The following is a 24,077-nucleotide window of genomic DNA, read 5'->3' as shown; positions in this document are numbered from 1 at the left end:
GGTAGTGTTTTTCACCAGATAGCTTCTACTGTCCAGTTCAATTGAGCTTTAGCGGTCTCAAGAGCTTCCATTTCTTCCCTTCAAATACAAACTGGTCAAGTCTCAGAGGTACAGACACAATAGGAATCAGCTATCTTGCTGAAGTTTTTTTGGTCACCCTTGGAATATGCTGTAATAGCTTTTTCACCATTTCAAAATGATACAAATATCCAAATTGGACCACTATTTTTTCCAAGGTATCCACTGTTAAAAGAGGCAAAGGCAAAAAGCTTTCTGAACCTGCCACTGTCACTGGAGCAATGGATATGCAGAGAGGAAACTGGAGCTCAGCTATGCTTTATGTTCTCAGTGTCCATCATACATCACCACAACAGAGAGACTTTGAACCTTGGTAGATTTTAGGGATTAATTAGTTTCACATTTCAAACCCATGGGCTGTATTGGAGGATGGCATGTAACCTTCATCAGATAAAACTGAATGTCCTCCCAGCTTCTGCAGCAGAAGAAATAGAGAACATCAAAAACTCACCAGCCTGGCTTAGCTTGGAACACACTGGAGAGCCACATGGAAAATGGAAGGTCACATTTAAGGTAGAACTAGCAGCAGGTGTGGAAAGAAACAGAAATTACTGTGGCCAGAAACTCAAGGAAAAGCATAATATTTTGGCCCATATTTGCAAAATAACCATGGTGCTGCACAGGATATACACGAACAGATGTGCTCCAAGAACCACCGATCTACAGCCAAGTCCTGCTTTCAGATATGTACACAAGGCTCCCAGCTCAGTCCATGGGACACAACCATGTGTATCTGAGCATGGAGGTACCCTCAGGTGCACAGTGTTAAAGCACACTTGACCTTTGGAGGGTTTCTCTCCTGTGCTCTGGTGGGCTGGACCTCACCATCTGCATCTCTTGAGTCAAGCCACTTCCTCCGTTACTCACTGAGGTGCTGAGGTGCTGACGCCAGTGTTTGCTTAAATGCCACTGCCTCCATTTTCTCTGAACTTCCAGCTGAACCTGGGTAGAAAGGCCACAAAATACTTAGTTCAGCTAGTTTATGTTGGAGCCCTGCACTGCAGAGAGCAGTGTAAGAGGAAAATGAGAGTGGGTTACCTTTGCCAAGGTTTGGGTTTGCTTATTTATTTAACCCCCTGTTTAAGGGGTTAAGGTAAGGCCTATTTCTTGACACTTCTAGTGATACTGTTGTTCAGCCACACAATTTGCTATTTAACTGCAGGTGAAACTGTTCACAGAGTCTAGTTGGCCTTATGAAGTGTTTGGTTTAGAATTTTCCAGAATCTTAAGTTTAGATATAAAACCAGGACATTTTGGCACTCTAAGGTAAAAAAAACAAACAGATTTTCTTTTCAAAACCACTTTTTCTGAACCCAGTTAAAAGATCAGTCAGGGTATTTCAAAACCCTCTGTCATTTCAAAGTGACTTTTTCTCCTTAGGCACTGGTTTGTTGTTTTGGTTTTTTTTTTCCCCCTTCCAATTAGCTCTAGATCTTCCAGGTTGGTGTAATGTTTCCCCTCACCTCTACCAGCAGCAGCATTTCAGAGTGCAAGTTCTAGCCCAGAAGCCTGGGAGTTGTCATGCAACTACAAAGGAAACTGTCTCTCTACCAAAAGCTTTACCTTACAAGAGTCCTAATAAACTTGGACTGGGTATAGCTTTTGATAAATTCCCTCCTAAGGATTGAGTAAATAAAACGGCCATGGATGGGATGACAGATAATGGTACCATATGTCAGAACCAGTCGGCTGTCAGTGTGACTGTGCGAGGGATGGTGCTCCCACCCTCAGTTCCCAGACAGTAATAATGTTATCTGATTTATGAAACGGTTGCAGTAGTTGAGAGGTGAAGTTTGCATCTGGCATACAATTACCTAGGCTTGCCAGGTCTAGGAGGAATTTCATGAGTGATGTTAGGTAGCTGGGAAGAAAACCCTCAGATAAAACATGTAATTCATTGGGGAATGTATCCCACTGATTAATGAGGCATGCTTCAGCAATAAAAAATAATGTTATACACACCAAACTCACCTCACCATTAAGGAAACAATAAAGTACAGCCACAACAAAGCCCTAAAAGATAAAAAGAACCATGGTCACAGAACTGTCGTTTCAGCTTTTGAATGGGGATGAGGCATCTCAAGGGAAATCAGACAGCTTGGCTTTGCCATTGGAAGCTCTAGCCTGTTGCAGAGTTTTATGTTCTACCTCCTTTTCTTACTTTAAAGAAGTAATAGCTTGTCAGATATTACCTGGAATGATCCAAGAGCCAATTCAAAAAACAGCTGAATTTCCATTGTGCCGCTGCTTGCGTCCTCAGGGAAAAAAGCAAAGATGATGTAGTGGACCCCAAAGAGAGGGATGAGGAGGAGTGTTGACTTTGCAAGTCTCCTGAGAATGAAAACAGAGGGAAAAGCTGGTGTAGAAGGAGCAAGAAATGCTCAGGTGGCCTTGCATGTCTCATAAGGGGTGTAAGGGACATACTTGTATTGGTTGAAATCACTGCTCCGTTTTTCAGGGGAGCTGAGCTTCCTCATCAGGATTCTTAAAATGTTGACAAAGAGAATGAAATTAATCTGAAAAAAAACCCCAAAGTAAGAATGCAAAAGCAACCCACCAAACAACAAACCCAGTATCCACTTACATAACTGCCACGTATCAGCAGAGCCAGTTTGGGGATTCGATTACAGGGCTTGGGGCTGGCCTGCCTGTGTCCATGTTCCCATCCTAGTCTTTGTTCCTGCTTCTCCAGCCTGCTTGGCCACCCTGGGCTTGGAAGCAGGCTGCTTTACCTGCTGGTTTGCTGCAGCTTTAGTTATGGAGATGGTCAGGCCTTATTATCCAGGCAAATCACCAAAGGACAGGGAGACCAGGAGCATCGGTTTGACCCCTTGTGGCTGTGGGGTTCTGGCAGCCTCTGCACAGTCTGGCCCCACTGTGGATGCCAGCAAAGGGGCAGCACTGGAGCTATCACTTGTTAACTGGGACTGCAAGTGCTGTGTGCTCTCTGCCGGAAACACTCAGTGTGGTTTAGGATCACGAGGCAAATCAGTTAAAAATGGGGAGAGGAGAGAGTCGACACTGGAGTTCTTCCTTTCGCATTTCCCCCCTCTTGAAGGGTGGATATCAGGTAAAAATGCTGATCTGCTCAGTTTGGGTGCAGATGAGGCAATAGCTGTTTCTGCTCGTTTGACCCTCAGGCAAAGAGTTGGAGTTGCAGGGAGGCAGAGCCGCCTGAGCGTGTCTGTGTGTCTGTCCCGCGGCCAGTGCCCTGCACCCCGTGGGGAGCGACCTCGGGCTGATCTGCCCTTGGCTTGCACAGCCGGCACATCTGCACCCCTTTTGCAACACCCTGCACCGCGGCAGGCCCTTAACCCTTCCCTGTGCCGGGAAACACCACTGCAGAGGTGCATCCTCTTCATGGTGGGTCGTCCGTGCCCGTGGGCATTGGAGCAGGGCTCTGGGGTGGTGGGTTTTCCTAAAAGAACCGGGTCTACTGGAGATGGGACAGACCCAGGAAGTCCCTGAGTTCTTTAAAGTTGCTGGATGGAAAGGGAGCAACTGTGGCTGCTGAGGGAGTCTGGAGAGGGCTGGAAGTTTGGGGAAGCTGGGGAGGGACGAGGAAAGGAGTAGAGCTGGGAGGAGCTAGAGGTGAAGAGCATGAAGGAAAGAAGTATTTCATGAGTGGTGGGGAGCAAAGGAGGTTCAGGTCGGGGTATTCTGGGGTTTTTAACCCATTAGGCCAGGGACGAGCCGTGTAGACTGAGCAGGACTTTTCACTGATAAAAAACACCGGGGAAGGGGGAGCGCTGCGATTCCTGCCGGGAAGCATTGCCCGCGGGCAGCGCAGGAATGAGCGTGAGCCTGGGAGCGCAAAGGTGTTTATCGTCGCTGATTTTCTGCCCTTTGAACTGCTCGGGGCTGTGAGGAATACAAAGATTAGATCTGGGTTCTTAAGATCTGGCTGTTTGGTTAAGGGCTTGAGTAAAGCCTCTTTGGGGTAAATCTGCAGTCAGGCAGCCGGCTTCTGCCTTCAGTGGCTAAACTAGGCAGGATCAGCATTCTGAGGACACTTGGAAGGCGATAGCCGGTGGGGACCACCAAAAGATAAACTAAGATTGTGCTTTTTGTCTTGCAGAATGCCTGAGTCTTGTTGGCTTTTAAATATTGCTGAGTGGTTCCTAGCATGAGGGTTGTTTTATAAAGAAAAATAAGTGCCATGGCCTGGTTAAGTTGATCCCAAATCACTTGTGCTGTCTGCTGCTTGTCTTGTGGGGATGCAGGATTGCTCACTGGTCAGTGGGAGCAGAACTTTAACCCACCATCTCAGCTGCCTGGGTTTCTGAGAGTGTGCAGAAGTTGCAGTTTGTGTTTTGCAAACATAATGGTTCTTACTGGAAACGTGAAAACCTCAACCAGCTCCTGGGGTCTCACTTGGAGTGTCAGCAGGTTACTTGAGAGTAACCCGCAGTTCATGTTTCTGGGCTAGGGTTTTAGACAGGTCATTGCAGCATGGTCTGACCCAGAGCATGTTCATCGGGCAGAACAACTATCCCAAGCAGCACCTCCAACCCCCTGGTACCTAAGGCTCTGAAGGAGAGTATCAGCAAATGCTCAAAACACAGATGCTGAGTATTATATCCACCGAACTGCTCTTGTCATCACTGCTGCCTTGCACTGGGTGGGCTCACACTGAGTTTCAACGCCTGTGCCTTAATTCACTGAGCAGTGCCTCAGTGCTGCCCACTAATACGTGGTGCATGCAGCCTGTTAGCTGTTTTCATTCCTGAAAACAAAAGCCAGTGGTCATGTAAGGCAAGTTGGTTTTGGCTTTGCTGAGAGAGGCACTGACCGGCAGACACAAAAGTAATTGTACTGAAATGTACAGCCACTCGTTTCTCCTCCGGGGATTTCTTTGAAACAGTCCAAAACAAGCTTCCACAAACCAGCCAAGTTCATATGAAATCAACAGGATGTGGAAACCTGATCTTCAGGCTCTTGCTTCTTGGGAGGACATTCTAGCTTTCCTTGTGAACTTAGCTTTGGGGCATTAGTTACTAAGTCCTGCTGAGCAGAAGTTGCTTAAGCAGTAACTCATGGGTCACACCAGTTCAGACACATGTCTAAGATCAGTTCATTAACACACTTCTAAAGCATGTTGAGTAGATGAGCTCTGACTTCACAGTGTTTGAAAATACAGTTTGAATCTGCTTGTCCCAGAAAAGACTTACAAAAATAGACACAACTATGGGGCCTCTAATGATCCACCAGGTATTGGCATCAGTGTTAATGTCCCAACACCTGTAAAAATAGAAGAGAAGGTGCAGTCAGTTATGAAAACATTGGTATCTTTTCAAACAGGTTGAGTCTGTTTTGTACCTTAGATAGGCCCCTATTCCCTTCTCTACAAAACTAATTTACTGTTCTTACTTAGTGGTACAACATGTCTGATGGAAAACTGCCCACCTGCACTGGACAGAAATATGTCCTTCCCTTAAAGTATAAACACTGTTCAAAATTTTGAAAGGGAGAAGAGAAAGAAACAAAGTTTCACTATTCAGAAAGTTAAATACAGATACTGAAAACATTGTGGTCTGAATTCATACCTGAAAGCTACCTCCTACCCTTGAAAATGCTGAAATGGAATTGGAAGCTTTTTCTCATGTTGCTCAGCTGTACCTCTACTCACACCCACACTAGGATGCATGCTCCCACCACAGCAGGGTGTTGATTGATTTATCTGCTCCCAGCAAGTAGAAATGAGCAGGATGCCATGGAACAGCCTGGACAGGGGCTGCATGCTTCCCCCCTCCATACCACTCACCCAATATTTTCATGGAGCTGCCTAGCAGTCGCCCATGCAGCCACAAACACTGTTGGGGCACCTGCAATTGGAAAAACCAGTTACTGCTTCATAAGTTCATCCCAGAGGCAGAAAAAACCCAGTTATTCTTGCTGAAGGGAGAACCAGTACCCCATCCGAGGGCGATGAACCACCAGAGGTACTTCCTTTCCGAGAAGAAAGAAATCACCAGGAGAGTGTGGAGGTACAGTCCCTCCACGAGGAGCCAGCTGTAGTTAGACATGATGCAATACTGAAAGAAGACCATGGTGAGCTTACAGCCAGCCTGAGGAAAGAGAGGGTAATTAGCTCCTGCCTGGGTTTGTGCCTACCTTCTAACAGAAAGAGTGAGCTGTAAATTAATCTTGGCAAATAGAGATTTTATAGCAATTAGGGGACTAAATGGGTGTCCTTGAGACAGGGGTTCACATGACAAGAAAGCAGAGCTGGCACTCCTAAATGCATTAATCAGCTGCCTCACTAGAAGAACTGAATGTGTCATGGACACGTGGATTCAGGTTACTGTCTCAGGGGAATTTCACTATTACTACCTTCTTAGTACCAGTAACACTAATATCACCTTAGAGAAGCAGGTGAATGTATTGTCAATCTTTTTTCCCCAAGAAAACCAGTTGATAAAGACAAACTAAAATGTTCTCAAAGTATTATTTTTCTGCAACATAAATCCAGCAAAACCAGTGGGGTAAAACAAAACAAAACAAACCTATTTTTGTTACTCTCCCTAATTCTTGTCTTTTAGTTTAAAGCATTGACCATCATCTCCAGTGTTGCTCACCCCTCCTCACCCCCAAATTTTCAAAATATTTTGCTGCCAGAAAAAGGCAAAAACTTTTCAAAATTTGAGAGGTCCCAGACTCTCTGAGTGCAAGCTCTTACCTTACTATGAGGTCTCACACTGCAGTGTACATCAGCAATATTTATTGTGTTCTCAGAGAACAGGCAGAAGCATACCTCTCTTCTCCCATAACCCTACATGATGAATATAAAACTGGAAGGGAGATTTTCTTCCCTGCTCACTAGATCCTGCTAGGATCCTGCTGGGAAACTGAGGGGGGGAGCAAGCTGGCAGGCAGAGGGTTACCGTGTATGCCCCACAGTAATTTGTGTCTTCAGAGGAAAACAAAACAGCATCCTTGATGAAGTTGGACGAGGCTCGCAAAATGAATGATGTGAAGAGATGCATGTGGATGTAGTTCCTTGTGCAGCGAAGTCTTCTGCAAAAAAATGAGAGAGAGATCCAGTGAAGTGACACTCTTTACCAATGTAAGGAGCCTGTGGCTATAAACAGCAGGTTTCAATCCTTAGTAGTGTTAAACTGACAAATGAAGAACAGTGTTGTTCTGTCTGTGAAAGGAAGACTAAGGCATCTCCCAAGAGGGATATCCTAGAGAAGACCTTAAAAAGCTACAGTCACATCTGCTCCATTCAGGTACTAAAACGACTGAACATTGCCAGGAAAATTGTGATTTCATGCCAATATGCTTGTTCTGGCATCCCTCCCTCCTTTCCAGAGTAACATGAACCCAAGGTGTTTATTCACACCTGGATGAATTTATTTATTCTGCCAGCACAGTGCACTTGTGCCTGCAGGGTTTTCTGTATTAAATCTCCACATAATCTGTGTCCAGAGGCCATGCAGCCTGAATATAAATTTGCAAAGTAGTTTGGTTTCCTTTTGCCCAGAGGAGCCACCCTGACACTTACTGTAAGGGAAATTAATTCCACTGAATAAGCAGCACAGTACAAATTCCAGGTTACAGGGATGAGTGAAGATAAGCTGAATGTCACATTGCTAATAGAAACACCTTTCCAGAAGTCAATGCAGTGGCACTTAGAACAAAGTTTTAGCCACAGTCTCAAGTGGGGAAAAGAGCAACAGAGGGAAAGACACTCTGCCCAAGGGACACTGAAATCATGGGAAGACCTTATCAGGGAGTTGGTGCAAATGCCATTTGCAACACACATCCAGCTACAATTTGAAAAGGAGAGCACAACATAATGGGCAGCCCTGACATTTTCTGGGAGACAGGAGTCAGAGATAAATTTTGTCACTGATTTCTGTGAAGGTTTTCGTAAATACTTCAATTTTTAATTTCCCCTGAAAGTCAATAGAAGGATTTGTGTCAGCTGAGATGACCAGAAGTCCTGGCCAAACACAAACCAGAGATACTTCTCACCTAAAGGAGGCCAGGACCACTAAGGCTATCATCAGCGTCACAAGGGAGGTGCAGTATCCGATGGTGTACATGGTCTTCAGGGTCATGAAATAGGAACGCTGCAGGGGAACACATAATCACATCTTTACCTTGTCTGTCTGGTAGAGATCAGCCCACACCAAGAGAAAGATCTCTCCTTGTATTAAATGAATAAATTTTCTTGTAAAATCAGCTACTGAAATTTCAGCCTGAGCAACCACTTCCAATCATTTGCAGGAAGCATTCATGCTGAAAACCACCAATAGCAATAGCCCCACCTGAGTTAAATCACAACATCAGCCAGTCTCTCCTTAACACGTTTCTCCCCAGCACCCCAGAGCAGCAGATCTGTGGTCATGGGCACTTAGACTCACTCTGGCCTCGTTGGTTGTGTCGTTGACATTGTAGCCACAAGCAATGTCAGGTCTTGGGTATGGGTCTGACCAGCCCTCGCTTGTACAGTTTCGGTACACAAAACCTGTGTGGTAACAATAAAAAAGACAGAATGGGGTATGACCATTTCCAGTTGCATTTTTGTTGTTCTCGGGGTTCAATCACCATGTAGGGTTGCTCCAGGAGCCAGGAGAGTATGTTCCCCCAAGCAGTGCACTCTTCATAGCTGGAGGCGAAATGCAGCTGAGCTAATTCTGTTGATACTTGCCCAGTGTACTTGTGTGGGTCATAATATTGTTTGCCCACTCAGGGATGACTGTGATGGATGTGTTTTTATTAATTGCAACATAAATAATACTGTTCAGTACATCTGGTGTTTCTTGGCCGCTATTCCAAGATCAGCAAACACACGACTTGTTCAATCACAGATTCAAACTCCATGCAAACCTGATACTCTGCTGAATGCTCCCACCTCCTTACTGTGGTTTGTCATGCTCCAAATAGAACACAAAACTGTAGATGGTCACAGATTTTCAGTAAGATTTAAATGAAAACTAAAAGTCTTTTCCCCGCACTGGGCATTCTTTTGCCCAGTTGATTTCCTTGCTTACTTGCAAATTAAATGTTAGGAGGAAATTTCCCTCATTTAAGCTCAGTTTCTGGAAAGCTGAGTACTTGAGTCCAACTGTGTCCCTTGTGGCTGTCTTCAGAGAAAAGTAGGCATTTGCAGAATTCAACTTATTTTTTGGACTGGTATCTGCAAAGGGCTGTTTGTCTGACCTTCTTCTGCTGGGATGTCTGACTTTTAAACTCCTAAAGCTGAGTGAGATGAATGCCCAACAAGTTGCACGTGGCTGAATAGGATAGTTTTGAACTCGTCCATATTAATGTTTGGCACTAAAGTGGAAGTGGGAAGTCCTGCCCTGCACCACTTACAATGTCACTGGAAGAAAGTGGCCCTAGCAGGCATGTAGGTTATGTGCTGAAGGGAAACTTTTACAAAGAAGTAAAACCACTGCCCACTGTCCTAATCTCATTGATCCGTCCAGTAAGAATCATACTTTGGAAACATGAAGTGAAATCCTGGCTTTGTTGCAGTGATGGCAATGCTAGCAGGTGCTTAAAGGGGACATGAAATCAGCAGTCCTTCTTAGTACAAGCCTTGCCAGAGGGCTCCATAAAATTCTATTTTTTGCCCACATATTTAGCCATGAGGACTTCAGGCTGTCTGGCTCTTGCAAAACATCCCTGCAGTGTTGAGGGAACTGAGGGAGATGTATATGCAGCAATGTTTGGCAATGGTTTATCCTCTTTGGAGCCCTGCTGGAATTGTCAGGACAGAGTCAGGGTTCCTGCTACCTCTGGGCTAATGCTGGTGACCTGACAGCATGTCTGCACTTGAGTTGAACTCACCTCTGTAAACCTGCAAGGCACAGCAAACATGCTGAGAACTCTGAGTGGGAAGAGATCTGGGTGTGTCCTAATCAGACTATTATTCTGATGCTTTTTTGAACATCCTGTTCCAGCTTAGCATCTTTGAAAGGGCCAGGCTTGCTTTCTAAGCCAGGTTTTCTATGCCTTGCTGCAGTGCAGCAACAATGGGAAAGAAACAGCTCTCAAAACGGTTCTCCCCAGCCTGCCTTGGCACCCAGCAAGGGGGTGGTGTGGTGGCAGATTCTCTACTTCAGTGTCAACTACTAAGACACCCTTACTTAACTTGGAGCAAAGCACTGTACTTGTAAACATGCCTGTGACTGTTTTGTGCCCGAGGCTGTCAAAGCAGATCAGACAAGAAGAGGTGAAGTTCTGTGTTGGTGTGAACATGCTATTGCATTATATGCAAAACACAGGGGATTATGCCAGGAACATCATATGGACATGAGGAAAATATTAGCAATGCTCCTTGGTTATGGGTGACACACACCACTGGGGAAACTGCAGCATGCCCCACTCAGAGCAGATTGGGGGTCTGCAGTCTGTCTAAGGATTGTGCTTGGTGTTTAATCATAGTTTGGAGGCTTTTGGAGTTGCCTAGGCAAGAAGGAAATCTGGCAAAAGGGATGGCTGTGGAACTGGGACTATGTGATGTGGCCTTTGCCTCTGAATCTTCACAACAGTGACACCTTTCTTCATATCTTGCCTGAGACACCATGGTCAATTCTGTTACTTGGTTCCAGATAATTTTGTTTCTTTGGTCTGCTATGTAGAAAGGGACCAGACAGTCTGGGCAGCAAATGCAAATCTAGATGTCAGCACAGAGATCAGGGTTTGGGCAGAGCTCAGAGCCATCCACATGGCTTAACATATGGGCCTTTGGCATTTGTGGCTGCCCATCTGCTTTGTAAGTGGTGAGGAGAGAAAACCTTCGGTTTTCTTTTGGGGCAAGCAGATCTTTGTTTTGCTTTTTCAAAATTGTTTCAAACAGGGCAATGACTGTAGCAGTAAATAAAGTCAGGAGTCAAAAGCCAACCACTGTATTAAATCAAAGAGAAATGTGGCCATGAGAATGAGGTTAAACTATTGCTGATTTTGACCCAAAATTCCAGATGCAGAGACTGAAATAAGATGCTAGTGGTGATGGACCAGGTCTTGGTGTTCTGTTTTGAACACTGTAATGCTGATTATTGTTTATCAGCTTCTCGATAAGGAGGGCAACTAAAGTTTAAGCTCTTGGACTATCTCCAAGATAAGGCAGTGAACATTTGAGATGTAATTATGACCTTTGAATTCCTGCCTACAAATTCCTGCCTCCTCCCCGGTGAGAAGGCCAGAGGCAGGGAACAATTCCCTCTAGTGGCTGTACCAGCAGGGATTTCAGTTACTGCATTTAAGGGCCGGGATCACTATGCTAAAGATGTGGATGCCAGACGGATGGTTTCTTCAGCGATCTATGCCTTTGTGTAGTTTATCCTTTACTCTAAACCAGATTAAAGGGCTCAAAGGGCAGATAATGTTCGTGTGTACAGAAAGTAGCACGGTTTTTATTTTAATCTGAGTGGCTTATGTCTGATTTCATTTAGAGAGCACTAAGTGCTTCTCCTCTGAGTTATGTAATCTTTATTAGACAATCTAATACTTTGTCTCCTGTTCCTCCCTTCATAAAATCAATCTGTCTGCTTTTCTGTAAGTACTGGACCTCATTAATCTGTGTCCTATAACTGAAGAATGCAAAAGCCTCTTCTCATTTGAATCATTAACTCCCTAAAGAGAAATGTAAACACATTTCTAAGGCATTACTGAAAAGCAGAAATGAACAGAAAGCAGGCTTACTTAATAGCTCATGATTACTGTCGCCTACTGGGAGTAAATTTCACTTCATTTCTAGCTTAGATATCTGAGAAAAAGGACAAAAAGCATTGCTTGAGCTCGCCTCTGAGTGAATTGTTTCGTGAGCCATGAAACCTGAATTTCCATGAGTTTGTGCGACTTGTGTGGATCCTGTCACAGGCAAGACAGAAATCCCCAGTGCAGATTTCCTCTTAATGAAGGCAAAAAAGGGGATCTTTTCTGTCTGCCAAGCTGGATGTTTGCCAAAACTTTTGTGAACCTAATGCTCTGTGAAGTTTTGTCCCCATCAAGCTCATCTGGGACCAGCCACCGGCTCTAGGAGTTATTAAAAGGGGAAAGACGCAAATAAACACAGAACCTGAGTGGAGAAAACTCTTTTCCTCAAGAAACTATGTTAAAACCTGCATTTCAGGATAGCATTTACTTCCTGCACTTTTTCCCACCTGGCTAGAAAAAATAAACACTTGAAAGATCTTGCTACTTTAATTCCAGGCTTTTTCGTGTTTAGCTTAGTGTTGGAAACAGAGCTGCTAAGTAGCTTTCATTCTTTAAAAGAAGGAGGGAAAAAAATTCATTTCAAGTTCAGACCTGAGAGTAGGGTCTTTGTAAATAAAAAAATAAAGTGTTTAAAAATAAGTGTTTAATAAAAAACACCTGGGCAAGAAAAACATCATTTTAGCATTACCTTTTTTCCCAGTCAGCATCTGGAAGAATTCAGGGCAGTGAGCATTGACAATCTGTCCCACAGTGGATGAAGGCCAGCAACTCATGTTATCCCACATTCCAGCACATCTGCCTGGGGGGGCAACAAGGAAATACCATACAGCATCTCCCAGTGACATAACACCATGAAACTTCTTCCAACAATGAAACACTGGGAGACACCTCCAAGCAGCACAACACCATGCAACATCTCCCACCAAGGCAGCTACAGGAACAAAGATGCTCAGTGCTCTGAAAAGCAAGCTGGATGAGACAGAGCGAGTCCTGCTGAGACCTGGATAGGACAGAGGAGGTCCTGATTGCTTCAAACCAGCCCCAGCAAGCTCCCAGACCTGTCCCATTCTGGTCATTGACCCTGCTGGTCTCTACTAGACACACAAATAGCAATTAGAGTCATTCTGAACATCACATCAGGCCCTTTGCTACGTATTTTTTGCTGGAAACTACTGAATGGCCCTGGAAAGATAAAATAAATCAGATGGGAATTTTTCACCTTACTTTCAGTGTTTCTAAAGCTTCCACTTTGAGTCATCCTAATGTTTTCCTTACATAATATTTTTGTAAACAGGAAAAAATGCAACTAGATGGCCCTGTTTGAGCAGGGAGGTTGGACCATATGACCCACTGGTCCCTTCCAGCCTCACCCATTCTGCAATTCTGTGACTAGGAGTCTAAACAGCTTCACAGTGATACTTAAACCACAGATCACTTAAATCACAGAATATTCTGAGTTGCAAGGTATCCACAAGGAGAGTACAACTCTTAAGTGAATGGCCCATTTGGGGATCACACCCACGACCTAGGCATTATTATCACCATGCTCTAACCAGCTGAGCTAATCTCATCATACCAGGGAAAGGATAGAGAGGAACAGTATTGATGTCTTCCTTTTATCACCATAAATACTCCTCTCTTTCACTATGCCAAGGCTGTGCTGAAGTGAAGGATGCCAACAGACAACTCACTGAATGTGGCTGCCCAGACTTACCCCATTTCCCTCAGTTATGTGCAAGGGCTGCTTATTTTAAGGATGGGATTGTTATGGTGCCCTCTCACAGTCAGGGAGAGAGGGAGGCTTTTCCAGCTGCACCTTCAGCTTGACTCTGTTGCCTTCTGGCAGGGCTAGTAGAGATGCCTCAGGGAGCCGATCTGGTAGTCAGTGGAGCACAGTATGATGGTGATCTCTACTTAGGCATCTTGCTTAGGTGCTGGAGGCTGGCATGGATTAATTCTGGCCTGAGGTGCAGAGTGTTATTGGAGAATACCTACATTTGATGCTCTTTGTACCTCAGACAAATTGCAAGCCTACCCTTACTTATTTTGCTCTCTTCCAGATACAGGTTGAAATCATTCAGGCTCATTCCCTTTTGCCTCCACTCACTGGTCAATGGTTTTAGCACATCCTTCTTTGTGGTTTCTGCAACATAACAGGGGAAAAAAAGGCCACTGGGGCATGTTAGGACTGCCCTGTGCCTGGTGTACCCAGACGTGTGCTGTCTGCCCTGCATTTTCCCTGAAAGCTGAGGGGAGGAAGTGCTGACCGAGCACTCTCCTCAAACACTTCATGCTTTATAAGGCCAACCACCATTAGCCTGACAAAAATATTTACATTTCTAGAAATGTATTGATTTCCTCCTGCGCAACAGTCCTAGTGCCTGAAAATACAGAGCTGTTCACAGCCAGGGTGGCACCTCAGCCCGAGTGTCCTCCCTGTGCCAATGTTTATAAGACTTGGTAAGGATTTACTTCAAAGCAAAAGTTTAAAGGCAAGCAAAACTTCACCTTGGGTGACATTTATGACTTAACGCGCTGCATTGTTTGGTTTATCGAACCTTCATGCCAACACCACAGGCATAAAACCCCCAAATCAGAATCAGTGCACAGAAAAACCTGGCAAAATTATGATGTTGGGTGGTTTCCATCCAGGAAGAGAAAACAAAAACCAGCTGAGCTATTCCTCCTGCAGGTGGGCTTCTTGCCACTCCTCATGGATGAAAGCTGGTGCCTCTCACCCCCAGTTAGATAAAGAGCCTCGGGGTGGAGACAAAGGACAGCAACACTTCCCTCAAGTTGCAAACAGCATTCTCCCAGCAGCAATACATGGTGTCATCATGATCAGAGGTTCCAGGTCTCCAGTAGCTTCCCTGCCCTGCTCCTTGCTCCCAAGAAAATTTTCTTGTCTTCATTCATGCACAAAAAAGACCATAACCATGACTTGGGTTACGTTAATATTACACTGCTCCCTTTCCCAAATGAATGTTATCACAAGGGCAGAGTCCCTTTTTCCTTTTGCTGCAGGAGGATAAGAAACATTCACTGCTCAGGTACTTTGTGCCTGATCCTCCAGAAATGAATTCCTTTATTTGTGCCATCTTCACAGAGATGTGAGCACTGTGGCAGAGATGGCATGGTGGGAGCTTGTCCCCTGCTTTGTCGTTTTCCCTGCCTGTGCCAGTCAAAGCTTCTGGGGCAGGTGCAGGAAGGATGGGGTATGGAAAGTTCCCCACACCCTGCAAAGCCACGTTTCTTCCTCCCTGCATGACCCACCAAGGGTAAGCACTAAATTCCTCAGCTTTGTTTCTCTCTTCTTCAAACTGAAATCCCTGTATAGGATTTTCTTCACATGGGCTTCAGGGATGCAGATATCTTAAAAGCTGGAGGTATTTTCAGGTGTGTTATTTCCCAGAATAGAAGCATTACTCCCTAATTTACCAAGGTAACAAATCCCTCTTAGAGCTTGGTAGAATTTTAGGTAGAATTATCCCGTTTAAATATTCCCACAACAAAAGGCCTTGGGGGAATTTTACGATGTGGATCCTGTTTAAAATCGGATTAAATCTCTTCTGAGAAGCTACTATTTGACTGAGATAAAACAAGACTGTCTGTACAATGGTACTGCTTGCTAATGCTAGAGTGGGTCCACACCTGCACGGTCCTATGGAGTTCTACTTGTCTGCATCTGTGGAGCTCTGGTGCAAAGCAAATACAGAGCTGAACGTTAGAGCCATATCACAGGATCTAAGCAGAAAAATAAATAGGTTTCCTCTTTCCTGAAGTAAACAAGCAATACTGATTTATTCATATCAACAAACTTCTTATATGCAATGAGGCAGGTCTGTCTTGTGGAGTATCTGGAAGTCTGCCATAAGGTATCCTGTCACTGCTACGTGGCTGTAATGTCCTGAAGCTGTGCTCACACCCATCAGTCTGCAAGGGACAGGGATAAAACAGTGACAGGGAAAAACGCTAGGCATCCTAAGAAACAAGGCAATAGATCTTGTCTCTGAGTTCTGCCCTTGGGCCAGGTCATAGTGAGACTGTTCTGTGTCTCCAACACTGTCTGTTAGAGAGGAAGGCTTTGAAACTAAGAAAACACCTTAACTCTAGCTCTGCATGGTAGCCTGTCTGTGGCCCAGATAGCCTGCACACAGCACATCTCATGGGAGCTCCTTCCTTTCTCATGCAGGTGAGGACTTTGCCCATGTCACAGTTCACAAACGCCACCCAGAATCAGTTCAGTCTGCGAGGTGCTGTGAGTGACACAACCTCATCCTTAGTGTCGATGGCTGGTCACACACAAAAAATAGTCACATATGTTGCCAACACCCAGTGCTCTCTCTGAGTTGCTGAGCCAGCAGCTGCCTGGGGGAACTAACACGCAGTTCAGAGGCAAGGTTTAATAATCTCTTGCACATGACCCCAGTTGCTCAGCTGTGAAAGCAAAGCTGTCTACATGATGAGGACTCAGTACCACAACTTTCCCAGGCCAAAAAAGTCCTTTATATGATGATAAATCCACGCTGAATTTCAAGAACTCTGTTAGGTGACAGTAACTTAGAGCAAGGAGGAAGTAATGAGGACTTTGAAGCCACATGATTTAAATGTTGGCTGCTGGTCTTCATTGATTTTTAAGGCAAATATAGTTAAGTAAATTTACACTTGCTAGGGTGACTTTTTAAATTATCCTTGTCCACAAAGAGATTATTGCAATTTGCAATACTTTGTTGCTGGTGTGTTCCCTAGTTGTGAGGACTGCAGTCAAGCAACTGGGTTAGAAGGCTCCCACAACTCTTCCTGTCACAGTAAGGTCAAATCCCACTCTCAAAGCCTTGTAACAGATCTTACCTGTTTTTCTGCTCCTAAAGGAGAGATAGTATACTAAGTGCATGCCTCTTATGGGAAGGGATGTAGGGGTATCTGAGTTTGAGGCACCCAGTTCATGTGAGAGCAGCTTTTATCATGTGCATTTGTTCAGCCTTTACCTGAGCTCAGGAGCAGATCATTTTCAGTTGTTCTGTTCCTTGCCTCCAGGGAAAGAGTCTCCAAACACTTTTCTTCCTCCCTTTTCAGGACACTCAGGAGGTCACAGACAGGTGGAACAGCTTTGATCTACAAATTTTAAAAGCAGTGGAATCACTTTTCCTCTTAAAACTTATAAAATCTCAACAGAATTTACCCTTTTTATGCTCACATTCCCCATGCAAATCTATCACTTGACTGTGGGCAATATTTCCTTTAAATACAGACAATTTTCCCAATTAAGTCTGCATTTTTATAGTAGCAGCAGGCAAACACAGACTGAGTTTATGTCTTCTCTCTTTTGCTGATATTACTGACATTGAGAAAAATGTGTTATTCTGCTAAATTAAGTACATGAGCAGGATGCTCTTCTAAAAGACTGCAGAAACATCCAGGACGCTGCTGGAGTCTCCTAGAGTAACAGAGGATTAATCACTCACCCATGGCAGTGTTAAACCATACGCCTGGCAGGTCATTTTCTTGGGCACAAGTGATCTAAATACACCCACTGGTTGCAGACCACCCAAGCCTGTTTCACTGCTACCATCTGGTAGCTGCAGGAGCCCACCTGAAAGCAAAATCTCACCCAAATTTTTGTGAGAACCTAGATGGTAATTTGTCCTAAGGTTATTTTCTCATCTTCCCATCCTCCTTTCTCAGAAAAACATGTGGAAATGTTAGTGTTCACTCAATCCTGATGTAGCAATTAAATGTGTGTTTATGTTTTATGCAGCTGGACCAAAATGAGTGAAAAAACCAAACAGCTACAGACCATTAAAATGACAAATATTGAAAATCATTGCAAAATTATTTGCAGAACAAGGTCTTAACAGTTACACCATTCAGAAAAAAAGTATTTTTATCCTTTCTGTTATTTTACCAGTGTCTATTCTTTTTGACACAAGAAACCTGAATTTAAGTGGACTCTCATTATAATGAATCAGATAGTTTCTCTCTCATGGATAAACCCAAAATCTCTATAAATTCTCACTATGGAACTTTTATGTACATTTATATAAAAATGCATATATATGTATACACATAATTAGGAGATTAAAAGCCAATCATCAGGATCTATTAGTTGAAAAGTATCAGATAGAATTTGTTTATGTTCTTTGTTCAAGAAAGTTAACCTAGCAGCATCACATTACTGCTCAACCTAATAAATCCTGTAGCACTGCTGATCACTTTCAGATTAGATTTGGGAGAAAGAACAATCCCTGAAAACCTTGAAATGAGAACTATTCCTTTTCTACAATTAAATTTTAGCATACCAGACATTAAAGACCATATTCCCACTATTTTGGCTGGAAATTTTTTGAGTATTGTATTTCTGAATAAAGTTTGATGTTTTCAGCAGTGTATCATACCTCATCTAATTGGTCTGGTGTGTTTAACTTCATTATATTTCTCTATTGTCTTTGTGTGTCATGAAATAAATAAACTAGAAACCACCTGGTTTTGCACAATGTAATGAATTTTCTGGAACCACACATTCCAAGACCTTGTATGAAAGAAACTGCCTTCTGATGCCAGGATTTGAATGCTGAGCATTTGAAGTGGCCAACATAACCAGTCTGGTTTGTGTGCGGGTTGTTAAGATGATACTGAACATATGTAAAAATAAATGCAAGGAATCATGTTAACAATGATCTCAGGAACAGGGGAATACTTCATCTTAAATAAGCCTCTACATTGTGTGGGCACTGTTTTCTTTTAAGAAATGTGGGTCCTAAGAAAGTTTTTGGTTTAGAAAGATTTAAATTCTGTGATTTCTTTATGGCTAGAATGAGGCCACATGCTTTTAGCACACCCAGTTGTGAAGACCACCCTGATGATCTGATACAGCATTACTTTCTTACATTAAATGTGTTGTTCAAGCAGGATTACAACATAGGTAGTGCCTTACAATTACTGTTTTACCCCACAAAGTGATGTTCACCCTATATTTCTAATCAGCTGGATACCACTTCCTGGTAATAGATATGCAGCTAACAGGATTTTAATCCCTGTTTAATTTTAAAGCAGAGAGCTTCCAGGTGCTGGTTTAAAGACCTTATTTTCCACAAACAAGTCCCTGAGCCAGTCTTTGCCAACGCTGGCAATCTGACGGGGCAGGCTGGGTGCGAGCACGTGGATGTTTGCGGAGTGATGCGAAGTCCGCTTCCCATGCCATGGCCAGATAACCCCACTCTGCTACCAGCTGTGCTCAGTCTCACTCGTGTTTACCATCCACAAGTGGGAGCAAACAGCCTGTCCCACTGCTTGAGAACAAGCAGGGAAAGAGGCTCCTCTACGTGCGGTTTCTATGTCTCTTCCTAAACAGTTCCCTGAAACAGTTTTGATCTCCTTAATGCTTCACCAGCTACTAAAAGGATAATCAACTCTATCCCAACTGAAAGCAGGACAGAGAGCAAGACATCCTCATATTTTGTTTAAAGACAAGATACCAAACCCATTCCAGAGATAGTTGTGATAAATAGATCTCCAGAACAAGCAAAAAACTGCAGTTTGTAATATTGATAGGAACAGCCAACACAGTTTTTAAAGTGTGAAATGAATGGATCTAAACACTTCAAATTCACGGAATTCACAGCCATTTAATTTTAAAATAACTGGGTTTAGCTTAATGATAGGATTTAAAAAACAAAAGATGCCTGGCAAAATCAAAATAGGTATTTTGAAAGACTACAAAAAGAACCAATAGAAGGAGGTGCTCTTGGGGATACCCTGAGCAATGACTTCTATTTACGGAGTCCTTTCTTTAGGTAGTACTAAGAATAATAAACTAAAATTACAAGAAAACCATCACAGTCACTATTTCTATTGCAGAAGATGATTAAAAGGCAAAAGGTTTGAAGATTGTATTCACTCTGCAATTAAAAAGTCTAGGCAGAGCTCAGGTTTTCTCATAGTTGGAACCAAATCCCCTGCTAGGACAAATAAATTGATTTTTCCATTAGTTGCAATGAAGCAGTGATTTGATCCTTTCCTAACTTCTCACACCCAAGCTGGACATATTTCACCCCTTGTTTTATACGCATTCAAAATCTGCATAACCTGAGCAGCCCCTGGAGATCACAGCCCAGGTTCCACTCTCCTTTCTGACTGATCCAATGCCTGGAGCTCAGCAGTGACAATCTGCCACATAAATCTCAGTGAAGTGATAAAACTAAAAAAAAAAAAAGAAAACAAACTTTGTGGTTTAAACATTGCTGCAGGTTTCTTCAATCTGAGTCCAGGGAGGCAATGCTAGACATGGGAATTGCCCCTTAAGGGATTAAGGTGGTGTAAATCAGTAAAGCTTCTCTGTATGGTGTCAAATCTTTTCTCCTTCATCACAGCACCTGCTGTGTTTGTTAAAGTGGATTAGTAACACTGCTGTCTTTATAAAGGTGGGGAAACTGAGGCATCCAGCATCTAGTCACCTGGCCACTGTCAACTAGTGCAGCAAGCAGCAGAAGCGAGAATTAAATTTTAAAATCCCAGGTTCTACACAGATTGTTTTAAACAGAGACACCACAACTTCATGGAATACAGGTGTGCAGAATTACTCAGATAACATGTGATTCCATGCAAATGGGAATAAATAGATCTGAGCACCTACCGGGACAGCTGAAATCCAGAAGATTACCCAGATGGTCCACATAGTGAATCACAGTCTGTTTTCTTCATCCCTCATGCATGGGAGGTCACCAGGCTGTTTGTATGCTCTCCAGCGTGGCTCCTAGTTCTTTTCACTTCATCCTTTCCCCTCCTTGCTTTTTTCCCTTCCCAGCTTCGACCATCCTTAGCCAATGTTTGTCTCCAGCTGCTGAGCTCTAGAGAGCATCAACAGTGACAGGACGCCCCCCTCCTGTCCACCCTGCAAGCTCTCCTCCTCCTCCTCTGCAGAAGTGCCCTGTCCCAAGAATTACAGCACTTCTCTTGAGCCTGTTCCTACTGTTGTCTGCCTCCCTTCCTGGCTATTATTCACTGTTATCGACGGGTGTCGCTGGGGAATGATCATTCCTCATGCTCCCACAATAAGGGACCAAGCAGGACTCCCCTGTAAGATGTCAGCCCCACAATGGCAGGGGCAATCAATCAAGGGGAAGTACAGCCCGGAATAAGTGCTCTGCTGAGAAGCCGAGTTGGAGGAATGTGATTCAGGCTGCCTGCATTGCTTCTGCTCTCGATATCTCTGCACATGCTTCCCACAGGGAGCACACATCCCTGAGAGCCAGAAATCAGGAAGCTGGCAGACCCTGCTGCAGGTGAGCCAGCTGCCTGCATGTCCCACCAAGCCCAGGTGAGCACAGCTGCCAGAGCCAAAGACAACTTCAAGTCTGGGATAAACAGGGGATCTGCTCTTCCCTCCCCATCCAAAGAGGACTCCAAATACTCCCTAGACTTCATCCTCTTATCCAGTATCTGAAGAAACAGCCAGTCTGCATTTCATCCCACTGCTATAGGCTGCAAGGTATCATTGCATTTGGATCCCACTGGTACCTCGTTGTTGGGATATAGATTCCAGACATCCGGGGTTCCCCAAAGATGGTTCCTTGGCAGTCCCCTCGCCTATCAGCAGAGCACGCTTTGTTATTCCCAGTTTTGTTTCTGTGGCAAAACTATTGTAAAGGGGCTGTGTGCTTACCTGGCTGTGAGCTCCCAGCTGCCAAGGCAGGCACTCCAAACCCTTGCTTTTCACATTCACTTGTAGCACAATGCTGAATATGGCTTCAAAAAAGAGCCAAAGTTTGCATTGTGTACCAGTGCTCTTTCTCAAAGCACGACAGTCCTCAGCTTGTCTCAAAACATCTTTTACCACCTCTTCCAATTTACCACCACCAGACAGGTCAAATTTAATGAAGGGGTGCCCAGAACACAGGTGTGCTCCAGGTTTACCAGTAAAGTCAATGACTAGAAAAAATATGGCTAATTGCCTGCGCACTGAAAATCTAGCCATTGGATTAAACAAGTCATCCGCCGAGCAGCACAATGAAGGAATTTGGGTTTCCTAGCAAGTGCTGCCCTTCCTATGCCCACTCTGACTCCAGCTCCTCTCTATATGTGCTCACGAAGATCGCTGAGTTGCAATGCTCCCTGTTTCCCTACACACCACCGTCATCTCTCCCCACAGTCCCAGAGCAGCAGTCAGGCAAGCGGCAGCATTTGCTTAACTCCTGTCTGTCCTAGCTCTGTCCTGCTCATCCACCACATTCACACAGCATCCTTTCCCCCCAAAATGGCAAATGCTTCAATCTTCCTTGCTCTAGTCCACACTAAATTTGTAGTGACTTTCATTTCTTGAAGACATCTGCTTTCCCACAGAGTTTGGTTGAAAATATCAAAGGGTTGAACAAACTGTTGAAAGGGGGTCTGAGAGGCAGCCAGACAATGTCACTGTAGTAGTCTGAAGAAACCACACTGACAATGCTGCATCATCTCAGTGGGGTGCCAAGTCCTTCTCTCTCTTCCTTTGGCTGAAGGAATATTTTATTATTCCATTCATATTGCAGCATCTTCGCCTGAAAGCCAGCACTCTTTCTTGCATTTATGTAATGGAGAGAGCTCTGAATGTACTTTGGAGTGTGGGGCTTTTTCCAAAATAGGCCTAGGAGTTTGGAGAGTCAATGCTGGATTTAAGCACCAATGGTGTAAATGAATATTTTGTGACCCTCCCATTTTATTCAGGGTCAGGATGAGCATTTGAGAGAAGATGGATGCAAAATAAAACCTGGGAAATTCTTACCTGTGCAAACCATCGCTTAACCTGCAGCAGATGTCAGCGCACTGGGACAGACAGTGAGAGCTGGGAAACCTAACAGCAGCAGCAGACCACAGAGAATTATTACCAAGAATTCACAGAGCCCCAAATTAGAATTTTGTTTAATTAAACAATGTCTGTGTGCATTTGCTTTTATATCTACTAAGTATACCCCTTGTAAATTTGTCACAGCTGGAATTTCTTTCAGGTCCCATGTCTAAACCAGGAAAGAAGCATCTGAATTTGTTCATACAATTTTGAAGGACTTTTCACTTTAACTTTAGGAGTAAATAAAAGAAATTACTTTGCTTTGTACTACTCTGATTGTAGGATTGTTTACTTATCAAGCACTAACCAACTTTGATTGTAAGTATTTATTTATTAATACTTAAAAATTCCATTAGTGCTGGAAATAACTATTTTTTCTCCTTCCTTTGCTAAATAATTAAATTGTTTGCAATGCCTCTACTACAGCTTGACAATTAGGCCACACATTTTTCATCTGACATCTAGAATATAGAGACAAAACTGAGGCAAGAATCACCTATTTAAATCCTGGTTAACAATCTTTATTTATATCAGCCTTCTCAAGGAAATATGAAGGTTTGTTGGGTGATAATCCCCTCTTTTCACCTACCTTTTCCACTCATTTGCTGCTTTCCAGGAAACTTTACAAAGTGCTTCTCCAGAGATGCATCATGCTTAAACCCTCTGATGCGAAAGCAGACATGGTTTTTGGTTTACACTCAACTATCATTGTCCAAACAGACTGATGTACATGTGAATTGTGAGGAGAAATATGTTCTATTTTACCTCTATGTTAGAAAAACTGAAAGTGAACAATTTTATTCTATGAATATGTTAGGAAGAAAAACATTCTGGGAATATTTCTGGCTTTCTATATTAAGCCTATATTTAAAACATCATGTCAAGGTTGTAGGCATAATTTTTCCTAACCGAGAGCAATTACATCTTACTAAGTATAGGAACTATGTCCTGGGATCTGAATTTTATGATCTGAAGCTTTTCTTCCTTATTTTTTTATCCAAAATGAATGTTGCACTACTTTTGGACACATTTTACCTCTGCTTTAGAAAAACTGAAAATGAATCATTTTATTCTTGGTCCAGATCGCCTGTCTGAAGGGAAAAAAAAAAAAGAAAAAAAAAGGAAGAAAATTTTGCTTCCCCTTCTCCCCTGTACCCATTTAGGTAAAAAAGCCCTCATAATTTATGGGTGGTATGAAAAATACACTGAAGAAACGTTTTCAGGATTACTTTCCAAGGGATGACTCTTTAATGCTGAAAGCAAGAACATATAGGAAGCGAGGGGGGGGAAAGAAGGTTTTGGGATTTTTTTTAAACTGTAATAAAACATTCAAAATCTGTTTTAAACCAAGTTTTTAAAGGGAAAGAAGTGCCTCTGCTCTGTCTGCGACCACACTGGGAATCCTGAAAACGACGCTTACTAGGGGGAAGAAGGAAAAAAAAAAAAAAAGAAAGAAAGAGAAGTTGTTTTTCCTGTTTTTTGTACTTTCGCCATGAGAGGA

At 43.5% G+C, this 24,077-nt stretch overlaps 1 protein-coding gene across 1 annotated transcript; it reads right to left on the bottom strand.

Moving 5' to 3' along the window:
* Window positions 1–727: 727 nt before the first annotated feature.
* Window positions 728–20,451, bottom strand: SCTR (secretin receptor). Its single transcript, XM_069021576.1, has 13 exons — window positions 20,387–20,451; window positions 16,743–16,869; window positions 12,443–12,553; window positions 8,451–8,554; window positions 8,059–8,156; window positions 6,963–7,095; window positions 5,993–6,146; window positions 5,843–5,903; window positions 5,250–5,319; window positions 2,503–2,594; window positions 2,271–2,409; window positions 2,050–2,091; window positions 728–1,020 (listed from the first exon to the last, which is right to left on the bottom strand). Exons 1-13 carry the CDS (start codon window positions 20,426–20,428, stop codon window positions 844–846), a joined length of 1,350 nt encoding a protein of 449 aa, XP_068877677.1. The 5' UTR covers window positions 20,429–20,451; the 3' UTR covers window positions 728–843.
* Window positions 20,452–24,077: the final 3,626 nt, after the last annotated feature.

The sequence above is a fragment of the Aphelocoma coerulescens genome, chromosome 7, assembly GCF_041296385.1.
Source record: "Aphelocoma coerulescens isolate FSJ_1873_10779 chromosome 7, UR_Acoe_1.0, whole genome shotgun sequence".
Taxonomy (NCBI): Eukaryota; Metazoa; Chordata; class Aves; order Passeriformes; family Corvidae; genus Aphelocoma; species Aphelocoma coerulescens.
This window is presented reverse-complemented; position numbering and strand designations above follow the sequence as displayed.

Coding starts and splice junctions, on each gene's coding strand:
- SCTR (XM_069021576.1), bottom strand. CDS start 20,428: ATGTGGACCATCTGGGTAATCTTCTGGATTTCAGCTGTCCCG. Junction 7,096..8,058: donor GTGGTCCTGGCCTCCTTTAG/GTGAGAAGTATC, acceptor ATTTTTTTGCAG/AAGACTTCGCTGCACAAGGA. Junction 2,092..2,270: donor TGGCTCTTGGATCATTCCAG/GTAATATCTGAC, acceptor TTTATCTTTTAG/GGCTTTGTTGTGGCTGTACT.